Source organism: Sceloporus undulatus, chromosome 2, assembly GCF_019175285.1.
Source record: "Sceloporus undulatus isolate JIND9_A2432 ecotype Alabama chromosome 2, SceUnd_v1.1, whole genome shotgun sequence".
Taxonomy (NCBI): Eukaryota; Metazoa; Chordata; class Lepidosauria; order Squamata; family Phrynosomatidae; genus Sceloporus; species Sceloporus undulatus.
In genome coordinates, this window is record NC_056523.1 from 129688769 (window position 1) to 129707513 (window position 18745).

An 18745-nucleotide genomic window follows, 5' to 3' on the forward strand; every position below is an offset into this window, starting at 1 on the left:
AAAAATATACCAACAATGTGTCATTTGGCACACTAAGCACAAGTAACAGGCAATGTGTAATATGATCAATCTAACATTTAACTCTTAACCTGCTAGCATTTTCCGCTTAATATTCCAAGGCCTACAAATCTGATGTGAATCTACTTGGCCACCCCCACCCAACCATCAATCACACCCAAGCCCTCAGCAGCAACATTTTGTTTCCCAATAATGTAACCATTCCACAGGATTATCACTCTGAAGAGGGTTTTAGCCTCATCTTATTAAGAGACATGGTCCTCTGTTCAGTTAGGGATTAGAACCAAATCCTACATCTGTGCTCTCTGGATATAACAAGATAAAATGTGCGTGGTATTTTGGTTGATTATACTAGATTGTTTGGTGGGAGCTATCCTAGTCTAAGAAATATTGCAACCATACTTTAAATAATTATGCCAAAGGAGAATTCACTGTCTTATTAACCAGATTTGTTTTTGATTTTGTCTCCAGCTTGTTCAGAAATATGGTCCTATCTTTACTATTTGGATGGGCCCTAAGCCTGTGGTTGTGCTCTGTGGATATGAGGTAGTAAAGGATGCTTTGGTGGATCATGCTGAAGAGTTTGGTGGTCGTCCTCCCATCCCCTTCTCAAACCGGGTGACGAAGAATCAAGGTGGACTATATGACTTTCCTTCATTTATTCCCATTTTTGTTTCAGCATCTAAAACAGGGGTGATCAATAGATTGGGTTCTATCAGTAGAGCTTTGCATGATTTGCAAGAGATCAGCAAATTTCAAGAACATTTAATAATATTTGTTTTTTTTAATTCCATTTATACTCACAATTTGTGCGACTATAGGTGAATTTTGTAAAACCCCAGTTCAGTTGTGGAACTGAGAACAAATCCCTAGGCTTATAATGTGGTCAGAGTTACCCTGTTCTTGAATTGTACATATGTGTTTTGCCCCTGGTTTCTGCTGGTAAATCTTGGGGTCTGAGGTTTGTTATATAACTAATAGTTCTAGGGAAGTCTGAGAAGTTTTGGCATCATGGGGTGTACATTGGAGATGGCACTCTGAAGCTAATCTTTCCATTTCAAGGGAAGGCCCCATTGGTGCTTTCTGTTGTAACAGTGGCAGTAGCAGCAAGGGGAATCAAATGCCCCCTTTTCCACCCATTAGACTACTCAGTCATTACTCTTGTTGCTATTTACCCAATAAAGAATGTCCATGCAAGGAATGCTTGCACATTCTTTGTTGAGTAATATAGAATATTTATAAGGGAAAAACGTATTTACAAATAAATTACAATTATTTTATGTTGCCTGCATGGGTAGGTGGATCTGTACAAAACTACATGTGAAACTTATTTTCAGAAAGAAAGCTACTTCTTTTGGCCTGGGAGTTTCTGTCTACACTCTGGATGGAAAATTATTTGAAAATATTCACAAAATGGTTTTTAAAAAGGTTTGGGATTTTGTTTTGTTTTTTAATATTGAGAAACCCTGATCAGAGGAATCCTGGAATAAAGACGATTTTTGCATTTGGGGGATTTATTCAGTGTAAAAATGGAATATGGCTGTTTTGCACAAAAACAGTATTTACAGCACTGGAAGTAATATTTCTGCATAAAAAATGCTGCTTTTTGCAAAACAATCATGTGTGAATTTTGCACAGAATAAGTCCCAAATTGTGAATAGGCTTTAAAAACAGTGTGGTTCTCAATGATGTTTTTACAGTGGGAAGAAAATTGTTAAGATTAATGATTGCTGCCTTTGAGAAGAAACATAATAGCAAAATATATCCCTAGTACTTACAAAAGTAACTTGTTCACACACACACACACACACACACACACGGAAAAAGAAAGAATACCACACTGATCAAGGCTATCCATTGCTCACATAAATTTCCTGCTGGTTGCTGAATGTTGAGAACTGATAAAATGACCTTTTAATCTCTTTGGTTTTAGGGTTGATAATCCAAGAGGATGCAAAATGGAGGGACTTGCGCCGGTTCACACTTTCCACCCTGAGGGACTTTGGAATGGGGAAGAAAACTATGTCTGAGAGGGTGCAGGAGGAAGCGCTTTGCTTGGTGAAACATATAACAGCAACCACACAAGGTTCTTGCTTCTCTAGTTTATTTGAAACAAAATACAGCCCTCCAGAAAAGGGAAAGTTACAGGGAACATGTAGAGCATTTTTCCATCTGGCCTTTCCTTGCATGATATCAGAGGAAGATAATATTTCTCTTCCTACTCTCTTTAGTTTTAAAACAATCCTGTGAGATAGTTCATGACTATAAACCCGTGATGTCGAACCTATGGCACGCGTGCCATGGGTGGCACACAATGCCATTTCTCCAGGCATGGGGCAAGGGAGAAGGCAGAAGAGGATATGCCGCGGGCCCATTGCTCCTCCCCCCACAGGCCCTTACTGGTCCCCATCTGTCTCTGAGAGACAGCTGGAGGCCAAGGGAAGGGCAGGAGGATCAGGCATGTGCCTGTCACCCCTCCCCTAGTTTTCCTCGACTTCTATAAATAATGTAAATAAATAAATAAATAAAATAATAATAAATAAATTGTTTATTTATAGACCGCTTTTCCTACGATCAAAGCGGTGTACAGCATATAGTAAATAAATAGCTGTCTCTCAGAGACAGCTGGAGGCCGGGAAAGGGTGTGGGGGAAAGCCCCGCCCCAGAGACCCCAACCCTGGGTGTGGAAGCCCCGCCTCCAGAGGGTGGGAGCCCCACCTATGGCATGCGGCCCCACCCCCGGAGGTCAGAGGCTCTGCCCCCAGCATGGTGAACCAAAAAGGTTCACCATCACTGCTAGAAACAGTGACTGTCTCTCTGGTGATTTCACCTTGTATCCCACTGCTGTCTACACTAAATGTGGGTATCTTTTCTTATATCCCACTACTGTGACCATCAAATGTGGTGTTGTTGTGGTTTTTTTTTTTTTAACTTTTAACCCACCCAATATCAAGACTTCCACAATGTTCTCTGAAAACACTTGATGTGAGGGCTTTCCCTGATCCCCACCTCTAACACCCATATGGACTTTCTCTGGTTCCCTTTGTGTGTCCTCAACTGTAGAGTCAGTCTAAATGCCCTCAAGGTTTCTATGAGGGTTTATGTTACTTTTATTGTCAACAGGCCACCATCACCACCACTACCACGCTGCTTTCAATGCTGTTACCACCAATACCTTGTCTGAAAGCATGCTCTCAGAATGATAGCAACTGCAGGGCACCAAAGTGTATAAAAACTAGAACAAAATTTTATTTACAGAAGTAAAACATAACATTCAGGAGCCAGTGTAGCACATTATTTGATGGTTGGACTATGACGCTGGAGACCAGGATTTGATTCCTAGCCATGAAGCCCATTGGGTGATTATAAGTAAGTCATACCCTCTTGGCATCAGAGGAAGGCAAATCTTTGAAAATCTTGCCAAGATACGGTCGCCTTAGGGTTGTCATAAGTCAGAAATGACCTGAAGGCACACAACAACAACAAAACATAGCACAGCAGATTATTTATATATTACATTAAAACTGAGCATTGTCTCCTCTCAAGCTAAATCAGACCCTTACCAATCACTCAATTCAAACTCCTTTCTCTCATTCCAACCCTAGTCTAACTCAAACCCCACTCCAACTTTTTTCCTTTTTGCGCTCCTCTTAGACCCCAGTCTAAAACTACTTTTCACTCAAACTGAGGAGATCGTTGCACCCCACCCCCCACTAGATGCAGGATGTAAATTTCAATAGGCAGACTTTATCGCACACCCCATGCCCAGGGAGTAGGCATCCAGTATCCGATCTGGGCATCATGTACCTGATCCAGGCTTCTCCCATACTTATCTGCTTTCCTCACTATCCAGCTCTCACACCTGTACATGGTAATGGGGAATATAATGGCTTTGACGATTCTAACTTTAGTGTTCACTTGTATATCTTTACTCTTTATGATCTTATCTAGTTCTTTCAAAACTGCCCTTCCCATTTCCACTCTTCTGATTTCTTGACTTCAATCTCCATTCTGATCAATGTTTAATCCATGGTATCGAAAGTCTTTAACTACCATATATACTTGACTATACGTCAAGAAATGTATGTCCAAAAATTGACCCTAAAATCCTGAGTTGACTTATATATGGGTCAATACAGTAATAATGCTTAAAAAAGTCCTGAAAGAACCACCACCAGATGCTCTACTCTCTGTGATGCCCCAGAGAGGCATCTGAAAGAGCTGTCCAGGCAGGCGTGTGTGTATGTGTGTGTGTGTTTATGTGAAAGAGGTGATTTCATTCTCAATTCGATATTAAAACCTTCTCTCCCCATCCTCCTGCTCATCTGGATCTCTCTCCCCAAAAAACACCCCATTTCCCTCCAGTTCCTTCCTTTTGCAATCCGATGTCAACCTTCTCTACCCATCAAACAAACACCCCATTTCCCTTCAGTTCCTTCCCTTTTCAATTCAGTGTTAAAAACTTCTGCTCCAGCACCAGGTAGTTGGTGTTAGCTGGTTGGGAGAGGTCTTGAGAAAGAGAAAGAGAAAGGGAAGTACTGTTTCTCTCTTTATATCCTTTGTTATATTCCCCTAAGTTTTATCCTTGACTTATCCATGGTTCATATCAAAATCCATGATTTTGGCCCTAAAACCACCCCTCAACTTATACATGAGTTCAACTTGTACACGAGTATATATGGTATTTTAATTTCCTCATTGTCTATGTTGAATTTATGTAGTTCCTCCATAGTCATTATTTTGTTTTCTTTATGTTCAGTATTAAGTCTGTCTTTGCACTTTCTTCTTCTACCTTCCTTGTGAATTGTTCCAAGTCTGTGATGTTTTCCACTAGTAGTATGATGTTGTCCACATATCTTAGTTTGTTGATGTTCTTCCTATCTTCATTCCTCCTCTTCTTATGATATTCTGTGCATACAAACTGAACAAATAGGTTGATAGAATGCATCCTTGCCTGACCACTTTGCCAATTGGGAACCATTGTGTTTCTCCATATTCTGTTCTAACAGTAGTCTCTGTATAGATTTCTCATCAGGACTATTAGATATGTTGGAACTCCCATGACTTTAAGAGCCATCCATAGTTTTTCATGATCTATACAGTCAAATGTTTCCTATAATTTATAAAGCACACATTGATTTTCTTCTGGAATTCCTTGGTGCATTCCAACAACGAGCATATGTTTCATGGTATCTTGCAGTTTACCGGGGGGGGGGGGGGATCTTTAGAATTCTCAGCCAGTGCCTCATCAAACTACAAATCCCAGGATTTGACAAGATGCAGCCATGGTAGTAGAACTGGAATCCCCATGTTCCATCTGGTCTTCTGATCAAGCTGCAGCTGCATTGCAGACAAAAGCCAAAGAATCAAAAACCTAGAAGATAGAAGGAATAACAGACCATGGTTGGCATCCGATTGGTTAGTCTCAACTACAGTAGACCTGTTCAACCAACCGTTGAATGGAGATTAAACTCTTGGTAAATCCCATTCATTGACCAACTCTATGCAAATCAGGCTGAAGAACAGAGTTTAGGCCTTTGACTGTCATAGGTTACTGTTTAAGTAGTTTAATTGACATTATATTCTTGAAACAGAGGGGCAGGGGAAAGTGCAATGATTCAACCTCATCTGCTTTAAAGAGTTTCCTTAATTTTTATTGGGGACCTGAGGAAGATGGAATCTATTCTGTCCAGAAACACTTACTGTGATCTCCTTTACTTGCAGGGAAGACCTTTGACTTACGAAACTGCATCACAACTTCTGTTTCTAATGTACTGTGCTCTGTTGTCATTGGGAGCCGGTTTGACTACCAAAACGAGACTGTTGCAGGGCACGTATTCATTGCAGAGCAACTAACTTCCCTATTTCAGAGTTACTTAGGCATGGTAGGTTGTTCCTTCTGTGTTATAAACCTGTTCTTTTGCAAGCCACCCTTCCTACCACCTTACTTTGTGAAAGGGCTAGGGCTAATTCTTATGTTATTTTTATGTTAAAACATTTGTATCCTGCCCTTTATCATGGGATCTCACAGTGATATACAATTAAACAATTTGAAACACTCCCAGATAAAAATAATGAATAATTTAAATAAGATAAAAATATATTATAGGAAGGAACAGTTAAAACCACTTTAAAAGCTACAACAGTTTAAAAGCACGAACACCTTGAAATAAATTAATTCCCAAAGACATCTTTAAAAATCCATGTTTTAGCTTGGCCCCAGAAAGAAACCAGCATTGGCACCAGTCAGAGGTCCAAAGGGAGGACTTTCCATAGTTAGGATGCCATAGCCATGTAGGCTCCCTTCATGAAAGGTGGCGTAGAAATGTATGCCCATCCTCAGTTCTACAGTGTCATTCCTATCAAAAGGATAAACAGGCACACATTTGATATTAGAAATGGTAATACCTAGAGTAATGTGTGATAATGGGCTCCATTATCACACATTGTGGGGGACCATTATCAGAGTGGACAAATAGCCTTCTTCCCAGGTAGCAAAGGTTTAAATGAGCAACATTCATGATAATGATGGAAAGTGCAAGTGGTTTCCCAGCACCATTGCTATAAAAGGAAATTCAAATTAATGGGTGGCGGCAGATAGTTTGTTAGCTGCTCTCTGTAGGTCCCATTCTGCTCAGCAAGAGCAGAAAGAGGGAAACTCAGAAGCATTACAGTGACAGAATATTTTGATCTTCCTGTGCATAGTTGCTGGCCTTCAAGTAACTACTCTAGAACAAAATAACAAAAATTAAAATATATAAAATACAATAGCAATAGCAATAGCAATAGCAAGTACATTTCTATACCACTTATCAGTGCACTTAAGCACTCCCTAAGCAGTTTACAAAGTGTAAACTAATTGCCTCCAACAATCTGGGTACTCATTTTAGTGACCTCAGAAGGATGCAGGCTGAGTCAAGCTTGAGCCCTTTTGCTGGTATTGAACTCGCAAACTTATGGTTTGTGAGTGAGTGGCTGCAGTACAGGCATTTAGCCACTGCACCACCAGGTAATTGGAAAGAGAAACAGCTGAACTGGAATATATTCTAATCCATTGAACTGCAATAATAAATAGACAGAACCAGATCTAGTGTTCACTAAAATATGGCAACAAATATGGAAAACAAGAAGCTGGCCAACAATCTGGAAATAATCCTCATCCACAAAAAAGGAGACACAAAAGATTGTAGCAAGTATCGGACCATAGCAATAATTTCCCATGTAAGCAAAATTATGCTCAGAGTTCTGCAGTATAGACTCTAGTCATAAATGGAGAAAGAATCCCAGAGGTTCAAATGGGCTCAGGAAAGAAAGAGGCACTAGGGTCCTCCCAGCAAATATACAATGGCTTATGGAGCTCACCAAAGAATTCCAGAAGAAAATCAGCATGTGCTTTATAGATATTGGGTGCGGTACAGACCACCCAAATGCGGCGTACTCCCGATGATACTAGGGTTAGTGACTCCGTGGCAACTGCACAGTCCCTAATCCTAGTACGGAGTGGCAGTGTAACAATGGTGGCGTCCCATGTACAGAGACACCACCATAGTGATGTAAGCACCTCATGGCGCCGCACGTCACTTATGTCGTGAGTGCGCCAATGGCACACTCGTGATGTCTCCCTAAGGCACAAAAAGAACCCATTTTTCCAGGTTCTTTTTACTCTTGAGGGAAGCTGTGTGGTTTGGCAGCTGCGGCTTTGCTCCGAAGGGAATTAGGTTGCCAGCAGGCCATCCGTTTGGGGCGGTCTGTACCACCCCATAGAAAAGCCTTTGACTGCATAGATCACAAAAAGTTATGGAATCCTCTTCAAGATATGGGAGTGCCACTATATTTGATTCCTGATAAGAAATTTGTATGTAGGACAAGAGGGTACTATTAGAACAGAATATGGTGAAACAGAATGGTTCCCACTTGGCAAAATAGTCATCTTAACTGGGTTTCATCTTAATATGGAGGCTATAGGCAATATACAAAGGAAGGGCTTATACATTTTGTCCATTCTTTGCATGTGCAAAGGGTCCTTCAGTGAGAACCGGGGGCGGGGGGGGGGGGGGAAGGGATCCTTTTTTAAAATAGCTTCCATGATTTCATACTCATTCCTACATTCCACTTATTTCCATGGAAATGATAACAAACATTTCTGCACTTCTCTTTAGCAATCAATGTGATGTCCTGTGTTAGAACCTTCCTCAGATCCTCTTTCCAATAAAGTCATTTAAAAACAAACAAACAAACAAACAAATTCTTCTGTTACCTTTGGAGCTACATTTAGGTACACCCTTTGGGGGTGGCTGGACTCAAAGGTTTGACTCAAAAATGTAAAGATACAATTTGTATCCCAGTTGTACAGCTCTTTCCCACAAATGATGAATTACCTGCCTGGACCGCACCAGAAGGTATTTGCTGATTGTAAAAAACTGCAGGCCTACATCCGTGAGGAGATAAAGTCTCACAGCCTGACACTGGACCCTGAGAATCCCCGTGACTATATTGACTGCTTTCTTATCAAACTGGAGAAGGTAGGTACCAGAACACATGAAGCTGCCTTACACTGTGAGTCCATCTAGCCTAGTGTTGTTCAAAACAATTAGCAGTAGTTGTCCAGGAATTTGGGCATGATTTTTTGTTAATTCTACCAGGAGAAGCCAAGGATCAAGCTGGGGAACCTCTACAAGGAAAGCATGTCTAGAAGAGAGTGATCAAAATGGTGAAAGGTCTAGAAACCATGCCCTATAAGGAGTAGCTAAGAGAGCTGGGTATGTTTAGCCTGGAGAAGAGAAGACTAAGATGTGAAATGATAGCTATGTTTAAATATTTGAAGGGAAGTCATATTGATGATAGAGCAAGCTCGTTTTCTGCTGCTTCAGAGACTAGAACACAGAGCAATGGTTTCAAACTACAGGAAAAGAGATTGCACCTAAACATTAGGAAGAATTTCCTGATGGCAAGAGCTGTTTGACAATGGAACATGCCGCCTTGGAGAGTACTGATGTCTCCTTTTTTTGATGTTTTTAAACATATGCTGAATGGTCATCTGCCTGGAATGCTTTGATTGTGAGTTCCTGCATGGCAGAAGGGGAGTTGGACTGGTTGGCCTTTGGGGCCTCCTCCAACTCTAACATTCTGTGATTCTAGTTTGCCACTGAACCAGCATCTCTGGTTACCAGGCATACTCTGTGAAGACATCTGGATGCTCATAGGCATGTCTGAGCATGTAAGCCTCTAGGAGTTGATCACACTGGGGCTAATTTCGGTATTAAGAGACATTAAAGCAAAGTTAAACCATCCCAGAATAAAAGGGAAATATATGCCATTTTGCAAGGAGGATTATATTTATTTATATTCCGTGCATAATAACGTGAAAATGGGGGGGGGGACCCAAGTTGCATTTCATATTCAGCTATGTTTACAGTGGAGATAAGTGAATAGAAATAAAGGAGAATTGGACATACTGTGATGTCCACAAAAGGAGGGGGGGAGTGTCCCGCAGCTCAAAAGCATGGAAACCCTTAGCTTCTACCTCTTTTGCGATGGCTAGGAGGTGGGAGCTTTGGACTGCCTATGAGGTCCAGTGCCTCATGGGGCTTTTGGGAAGAGCAGGCACGTAGAGATCATTATGTATGCATAGCGCTGTTCCAGTAAATATATGGTTCAAAAACCGAAACATGTTCCCACACATTTGCCAGCAGTATCAAATCCCACGAATGCTATCTCCCTGAGGAATGGGCAATGTTGTGCTTAACTCCCTTTCCAAAAGCAAAATAACCATATATTAAAATCGGCATGATCTTGGGGTGAGGGGAGAGGTGAGGCAGCAGCTCTTTCTCCAAGGCACCACAGGCAGCAATCCCACCTTATAGAACCCTGGGGGAAACAGAAAAAAATGAGAGTTATCACAAAATAAAGTGAATTTGGCTATCAGCTGAGTCCCAGCACAGGGAAGGTGGGCAGGCGTCTGCAACACCTGCTCAGTCTTCTCTTCCTGAGTCCAAGCACAGAGAAAGGGATTGGGCAGCGCATGCGCCGCGCTCCCCTTCTCCTTTGCCTGGGACTAGCTGGTCCCGGGCAAAGAAAAAGGGGAATGGGCAGTGCATGCACTGGCTCCGCCCACTTTCTCCTGTGCTCCGGACAGCTGACTGGGTGTTGGGTGGGGCCTTGTGGTATTCGTGAATTGCCATATTCGCAGGGGTCTTGTTCCCCTAACCCCCGCAAATACAGAGGGACAACTGTATTTTAGCTACACGTGCATTGTTGTTGTTAACTGCTTTCAAGTCATCCCCAACTCATGGGTGACCTGTGGATAAGACCTCTCCAAGCCCTCCTACTCCACTGTTCTATTTAAATCTTGTGGGTTCATACCCATGACTTCCCTGAGTCTAACTATCTAGTGTGTAATGTCCCTCTCTTTCTACTGCTCTCCACCTTCCCTAGCACTATTGCCTTTTCTAATCAGTCATGCTTTCACATGATGGGGCCAAAGTATGAGAACCTTAATTTGGCTTTATTTTGGCTTCCAGGGAAGTTTCTGGCTTTATTTTTGTTTGTCTTTTTGGTTGTCCATGGTATCCTCAGTACTCTTCTCCAGCACTACTTCTCAAAAGAGTTAATTTTCCTCTTGTCTGCTTTCTTTACTGTCCAGCTCTCACATCCGTACATGGTGATGGGGAACATAGTGGGTCAGAATGATTAGAGTTCAGTTGCATATCTTTGCACTTTAGGATCTTGTCTAGTTCTTTCAAAGCTTCCTTCCCCATTCCCAGTGTTCTTCTGCTTTCTTGACTGCAGTCTCTATTCTGGTCAATGTTTGATCCAAAGTCTGGGAATTCTATTTAAACTATTTCAATTTCCTCATTGTCTAGGTTGAATTACAAATAGTTTTTCTCTGCATTTTAAAATGAGTCACGTTTTTTCTTTAAAAAAATACAAGTTATTATATTAAATACAATATTAATGGGGAAGGGGAGGTTAATGTGATACAGTATCACAGAATAAAATTTATAGATCTATATCACAATATCACAGAACAACATAAAACAATATTCTATTATATTAGTTGAGTCAGTATAAGATGATTCACATTCCCTGTTTTTCTTTGAAGCAGAAATTTTCATTCTTCCCCCTTTCCTTTGGTATATTCACAGGAAAAAAACTCTTGTGAGGTGATTTACAACCAAGAAGACATAGTCATGAGTGTGTTTGTGCTCTTTGTTGCTGGATCGACAACCACAACTAACGCTTTGAGCGCTGCAATTTTAGTGATGGCTAGATTGCCACACATTCAAGGTAAACAGGTATTCGAAGGAACTGCAAAGGTGATGAGACTTTTATGAATTCTGCCAACAGCCACAGAAAGAAGAGGAAATTTCTCCTGTCTGGGAAGTTTTCATGAGGGTCCTGTCCCAGCTGTGGGTGTATGAAGGACAGGAAGAAATGGATAACTCATTTGTTATCAAACTACTTTAGAGGGCTGTCAGCACATCTTTCTGTAATCACTGTTCAGAATTGCCTTTCACAGAGGCCATTTCATTGCAACCAAAATTTAAAATGGAACAGAATTAATAAGAAGCCATGAATTTTGGAGATATGTTGCTTGAACAGTAGAATTAATGGTTGACAAAACAAATATGAAATCATGTGGTGTTAGTAAAATGACCCATGGTGGCTCCCTACATTAGTTGATGATACTAGTGATATATGTATATGAAGCCAGTGGTTGGTAGAGAATTCACTTCAATTCTGTCTGTATGAGTGGGCGGGTGAATGGTAAATGGTTGGGTTCTGCTTCATACCATTTAAATATGTAACAAAATTAATAGAAATCATGCTGGATCAGACAAAATTTCCAACAATTCCCATCAGAGTACCCAGCCAAATACCTTTGATATGGGAAGCTTCATAAAAACCACGAGTGTCAGAAGCCTCCCCTTCCTAACATTGTCCTCAGACTCTTGTTTTTAATATTAGAAGTAATTTGGAAGTAATTACTTCACAAGAATGTGATGAATGCTAATTAATATTTACATTATTAATGAAGAAAGAGTGTTGAGCAACAGGACACCAGCCACAAGATTCTTCACCTTTTAGGACTTGGAGTAAATGTGTCTGAGTAATATACATATGGTTTTTGCATGATCAAAACTTGTTTTGTGATATGACATGTGTATCCTGCATAAAATACACTGATTTCTGCAGAAATATTGGTTATTGTATGGAAAAGCTGCACTACATTTTTTTTCGGAACAGGAATCCATGTTTACGTAAAATGTATGTGTTTAGCATCCAACCCACTCCCACATAATTTGTGTGGGAGTCTATATTTTCTTCAGAATTCACATTTTCTGCTCCAAATTAAATGTTCTATGCAGGAATGCCATGCAAAGTTTTATGCTAGTGAATTTTCTCCATGTAAGTGCCAAAGTATGAACCATGGTGTAAAATTGTGTAAAACTCCTTTTTTGGAGTAGGAAGAAAACAAATTAAATTATTCACTGTTGCATTAAGGAGGAGGGAAAGGCGGGGGAAATTTAGAAATAAATAAACTCAATTATAGTGTAATGGAAAGCAAATATATCACATGGAATATAAAAGGACTGAACTCAGAGAAAAATCAGAATCTGTCTGTCTGTCTATCTATGTATCTATCTATCTATCTATCTATCTATCTATCTATCTATCTATGCAGTTCAAGTCTGTAGGGCCAGATGAACGACATCATCTGGTATTAAAAAAAACTGGCAGAAGTAATCTCAGAGCACTGGCAATAATCTTTGAGAATTCGTGGAGAACAGGAGAAGTTCCAGTGGACTAGAAGAGGGCAAATGTTGTCCGCATCTTCAAAAGGGGGTAAAAAGAGGACCCAAACAATTACCGTATATATTTGTTTATAAGCTGAGAAATTTATGTCCAAAAATTGACCCCAAAATCCCAGGTCGATTTATTTATTGGTCAGTATGATAATGTGATAGCAGCTCTTTCAGATTTAACCATATGGTGGGGAGAGCAGTTTCTTTCTTTCCTGAGCCAAGCAGAAACTGTTAAACAAAGAGTCCCTCTCCTGCTCATGCCATTGCTGTCTGGGAAGTGAAGGCTGAAACGAAGGTTGAAATGCTGAAGCAAAAAGCCTCAATTAGAGTCCCTCTTGCCACATAGACACAAACACACACTGAAGGAGCCTCCAAGTTCTACACTAGACTTATCCATGGGTGTTGGCAAAATCCATAATTTGGCCCCCAAACCTGTCACTGACTTACACATGAGGTCGACTTATAGTTCAATATATATGGTACCGCCTGGCTATCCTGACATCAATACCAGGAAAGATAACCAGAAAAGCTCATTAAACAGAGAGTCTGTAAGCACTTACAGGACTGCCATAATCGCAAAAAGTCAACATGGGCTTCTGAAAAGCAAGTTATGCCATCTTACCATCTTTAAAAAATAAAATAAAATTACCATCTTGGTAGATGAAGGGAATGTTGTGGATATAGCATATTGATTTCAGTAAGGGCTTCGACAAGGTCCCTCATTATATTTTTGCAAACGAGCTAGTAAATGTGGGCTAGACAATGCAAATGTTAGCTGGAGTTATAATTGGTTGAATGGCTGAACCGAAAGGGTGCTGAGCAATGGTTCCTCTTCAGCCTGGAGAGAGGTGATCAGTGGCATGCCAGAGGGTTCTGTCCTGGGCCCAGTGCTATTCAGTATCTCTATGAATGACTTAGATGAAAGAATAGTTGGCATGCTTGTCAAATTTGCAGATGACACTAAATTAGAAGTAGTAGTTTATACCTCAGAGGACAAGATCAAAATAATTGTAGTACATTAGAAAACTGGGCAAAACTAACAAAAGGAATTTCAACAGGGAGAAATGTAAGGTACTACACTTAGGGCAAAAAAAATGAAAGGCATAGATATAGGGTGGAGGATACTTGGCTTGACCACAGTATGTGCAAAAGGGATCTAGGAGTCCGAGTAGACCAGAAGTTGAACATGAATCAACAGTGCAATGTGGCAGCTAAAAGAGCCAATGGGGTTTTAGGCTGAATCAAAAGAAGTATAGTGTCTACATCAAGGGAAGTAATAGTGCTACTCTGTTCTCCTTTGGTCAGGCCTCACCTGGAATACTGTGTCCAGTTCTGGGCACCACAATTCAAAAAGGATGTTGACAAGCTAGAGTGAGTCTAGAGGAGGGCAACCAAAATGGTGAAAGTTCTGGAAACCATGCCCTATGAAGAGTGACGTAGGGAGCTGGGTATGTTTAGCCTGGAGAAGAGAAGATTAAGAGGTGATATGATATCCCTATTTAAATATCTGAAGGGATGTCATGTTGAGGATGAAGCAAGCTTGTTTTCTGTTGCTCCCGAAGCTAGATCATGGAACAAAGGATGTAAAAACTACAGAAAAGAGATTCCATCTCAACATTAGGAAGAACTTCCTGACAGTAAGAGTTGTTTGACAGTGGAATACACTCCTTTAGAGTGTGGTGGAGTCTCCACATGTTTTTAAAGAGATGCTAGATGGCTATCTCTCGGGAGTGCTTTGATTCGGATTTCCTGCATGGCAGGGCGTTGGACTGGATGGCCCTTGTGGTTTCTTCCAACTCTATGATTCTGACTTGTCTCCAGGAAATTTCAATTAGAAAAAGGCATGATCAATTGTTAAAACAAAAAGTTTGTGAGAGGAATTTATATCTCTGGGACAAACAAAAAACAATGGGATCGTTATCTATGGAAAAAAAAAACGAAATTATTGCCAAAATTAATTTTAGCTGATGAAAAGGGAAGATATGTAGCAGTTGAGATTAATTTGAGGAATGGCCTTAATAATGATAAAATGATGTTTGCTTGTTTGTTTGTTGGATTTATATCCTGCCTTTCTCCCAAAATGTAATTCAAGGCAGGTGAATTGATTATATCCAAATGAGAATAGACACTAGGGATGCCCATTTTTACCATTATTATTTGTTTTGACCTTGGAAATTCTGAACTCAGAGATAAGGAATGAAAAAGAAATAAGGAGAGTTAAGATTCAGTAAAAAGAATATAAGCTTAAGACACTTGCTGATGATTGAGTTGTAATATTAGAAAATCCACTTAATGGGATAGGACATTGTTACTGAAGCTGAAAGAGTATGGCAAATTTGTGGGTTTTATACAGAGAAAACTAAAATAATAATGAAAAATATGAGGGCTTTAGAAAAGGAAGGACCAGTAAATAAAACAGAATATGAAATTGTAGAGAAAGTAAGAAGTTTGGGACTAACTATAACACCTAAGAATCAATAGTTATCTGATAATAATTAAAAAGTCTGAAAGAGTGTTAGTAAAGATTTGAATAGATGGGAGAATTAACATTTAATTTACCTCCTCCTTTTTGGAAACTACTGAATCATGTGGTAGAAGATTATGTATGTTTTTAATGTAATATTTGGAAAAAAAATTTAAAAATCCACCTTAATTAACTGATTATGATTTGTTAGTTCTCTAACATGCAAAACAACATTCTTTTCCACTGATACCATGCTCCAGTAATAATTTTATAAAACACTATTCTGCTTTCCTCTCTTTATCTTTTTTCCCTAAGTTGAAAAGCACCAGCTCTTTAGAAATATGAATTAGTCTGTTAGAGGGAAAGATTTCAAGGAAGGATGAACTATTTGCCTGCCAATAAGTTTCATACCTGTATGCTGTCTATAAAAATGGGCAACAATCCAGAAGGCTGTTTGTGCTAACCTGTTTATGAAGTTGTAGTTTTCCTTCAGATCTGAATCTCCAGTGCTGCTAGCAGGAATGCTCTCACCAGAATTCTGGAATTAAGTTTTCTGATTGTTTTTAATTACAGCAAAAGTTCAAGAAGAGATCAATGAGGTCATAGGTATCAGTCGTCCCCCAAGGATGGAAGACCGGATGAGGATGCCCTTCACTAATGCTGTTATCCATGAGGTTCAACGAAACAGGAGAATGAACATTGAGAACTTTGCACGCTCTACAACTTGTTGTACAGAATTCAGGGGCTTCACAATCCCCCAGGTACAGTGATTCCCAAATTTAATGTGTAAAATATAGACTTTTGAAATCATACAAAATGGCTATGAACTTCCACAATTCAAGCTGGTACAAGAACTACTTAATTATATTTGCACAAACATGGTGATGCTGCCCTGTCCCACATTTATGGGGAAATTTTCCATGACATAAAATTACTCATCTTTGTCTATAACTTACTGCCTTTCTGAATGGGAGGCTGTTTTGCAGATTTGTATGAAGCTGAAACAATTCATGTCCTATTATTTGCTTTCTTCCCTAAAGGACACTGTTATAATTCCACACTTCACATCTGTGCATTTTGACCCCCTGATGTGGGAAACTCCACAGGAGTTCAACCCAGCCCATTTCTTGGATGAGAAGGGTCAGTTTAAGAAGAAAGATGCCTTCATGCCATTTTCAGCAGGTGAGTACATGGGTCTAAATAGTCACACTATATACTGACTAGAGATTGGGACTTCAAGAGTGATTTTGTAATCACAGGAGGCAAGCAACAGGGCAGGGTGTTCTCTTCTGAGTTTCCTCACTACCTCTCTTTCTTACATCATAGTCAAGAAGTTGGTGAACAATAGCATGGAAAAGAAAATCAGTCTGTGCTTTATAGATTATAGTAAAGTGTTTCATTGTGCAAAGGGAAAAAAGTAAGGTTTCCCGTTGACATGAATGTCTAGTCATAACTGGATGTAGGGGGTGATGCTCATCCTTGTTGCTAAGCCAAAGGAGCCAGCATGGTCAAAGATGTCACTGGTGGTTATATGGCCACATGACTGCATGAAATGTTGTTACCCTTCCACTGAAGTCGTACATATTTATCTATCTGCATTTAGGTCAGTGGTTCCCAACCTGTGGCTCACAACACCTTTAGGAGTTGAACAACACTTTCATAGGGGTCGCCTAAGAATAGTGTGGCTGCTGGACTAGTGTTAATGATCTACACAATCTTGGCTTAGTGGGTAAGATGCCACTAAGTGGTTAAGACATATTTCCAATGGTCTTAAGAACCAAGACACCACAATTTTATGGTTAGGGGTCACCACAACATGAGAAACTGTATTGAAGGGTCACGGCATTAGAAAGGTTGAGATGCTTTTAAACTGCTAGATTGGCAGAAGCTGAGACTAATGTCAGGAGCTCACTCTGTCATGTGGTGCTTGGGCCTTGAATTACCAACTGTCTGACCTTCAGAACTGGCATCTTAACCACTAAGCGAAGTTTGTGTAGATCATTAACACTAGTCCAGCAGCCACACCATTCCTACTGGGTATACCACTTCACCATGTGTACACTCCTCTGTGGGGTGTTACCCAGAGCGGTCCGTACCCTTCACACCAAAGTGAGCCATACTTTATTCTACACCATATTTTGGCATCTGGCAAAATTCTTCTTGGTGAGTCTCTCAACAAGCACAGCAGATATCATGCCAACTGTGCCAGGACAAAACATTAATGAACATGCTCACAGATGACAATATTTTTTAAAAACTCTACTTGTTTTTTTTAATAATAGAGTTCAAAGATGTGTGAACCAAAAAAATCTTGAAGCTGTCTTCATTTTGAAAGGATTCATCTCATCTTTACCAGCTAATTAGATCCAAATTACATCCACATATGTGAATAATAATAATAATAATAATAAGTTATGGCCATTTTGATATCCCTGTGGAAATCAATGGGTTAACAATGTGGATTTTCGAATCTTGAGATCTTCACATTCTGGATCAAGACATATCAGGTTTGAAGTGGTCCCAGTAAAATCTGGTCAGGATTTGAACTATTAAATTAGGCCCTGAATTGAATTGGGAGGGGAACTTACATAGCCTTATGAAATACTGACAGAGATTGGATAGAGACTGATGCATGCCTTCCTGCTGTTTTTCATCATGGTTCCGTTTTAATTAATGGCCTGCAACTTCCAACACATAAGTTTCCTAGACACTATAACACTCTCCGGTGATTGCTCTGTCGTCTTCTTTTCCAGGGAAGCGGGCATGTCCTGGGGAAGCACTGGCCCGGATGGAGCTATTCCTGTTCTTCACCACTCTGCTCCAGAACTTCCACTTCCAGCTGGTTGGAGAAGCAACAGATATGGATCTCTTTTCTTGCTTTAAAAGAAACAAGGATCTGAAGAGCCAAATACAAGCTACTAAACGTTTATTTTGATGTTGTAACTCAAAAAAAAAAAAAAAAAAGCAGAAAGGATGAAACCAAAAATATTTGTAATTGGTAAAGCAGAGGTCCTGGGGCTTTCTGTCCTTCATTGCAACAACTTGCAATTTCACATAGGCATGACACCCTCAGTCTTAGATGTTAAATGTTGCTTAATCACAGCAGGCAAACAGAGCTATTCTTTGTTTTTCTCCATATCTGTTTATCTGTCTCTTTATACTTATTAAAACATACAACATAGCTAAGTACTCTGAAGATCATTTTCGAAAGCTAACATATGGAGCAAGCTAACATATGGAGTTGTGTCTGTATTCTTCAGAAATAAAAGAGTATAGAGAAAGAAAGTCTTCTTACTGAGTAGTTGATAGAAAAGCCTTCTATCTTGCCACAGGGAATCATACCAATGATGTCTTTCTCAGCTAATAATGAAGCACTTTGAGAAAAAGCATCCCTGACACATGCTTCCTTCATTGAAGTCTATAACCCCACTAAGGATATACTGAATCCTAGACATAT

The 18745-nt window shown here is 40.0% G+C and overlaps 1 protein-coding gene across 1 annotated transcript; it reads left to right on the forward strand.

Annotated features, from left to right (window-relative positions):
• Positions 1-1969: 1969 nt before the first annotated feature.
• Positions 1970-18469, forward strand: LOC121921667 (cytochrome P450 2A4-like). Its single transcript, XM_042450054.1, has 6 exons — positions 1970-2104; positions 8364-8540; positions 11163-11304; positions 15862-16049; positions 16329-16470; positions 18042-18469. Exons 2-6 carry the CDS (start codon positions 8385-8387, stop codon positions 18221-18223), a joined length of 810 nt encoding a protein of 269 aa, XP_042305988.1. The 5' UTR covers positions 1970-2104; positions 8364-8384; the 3' UTR covers positions 18224-18469.
• Positions 18470-18745: the final 276 nt, after the last annotated feature.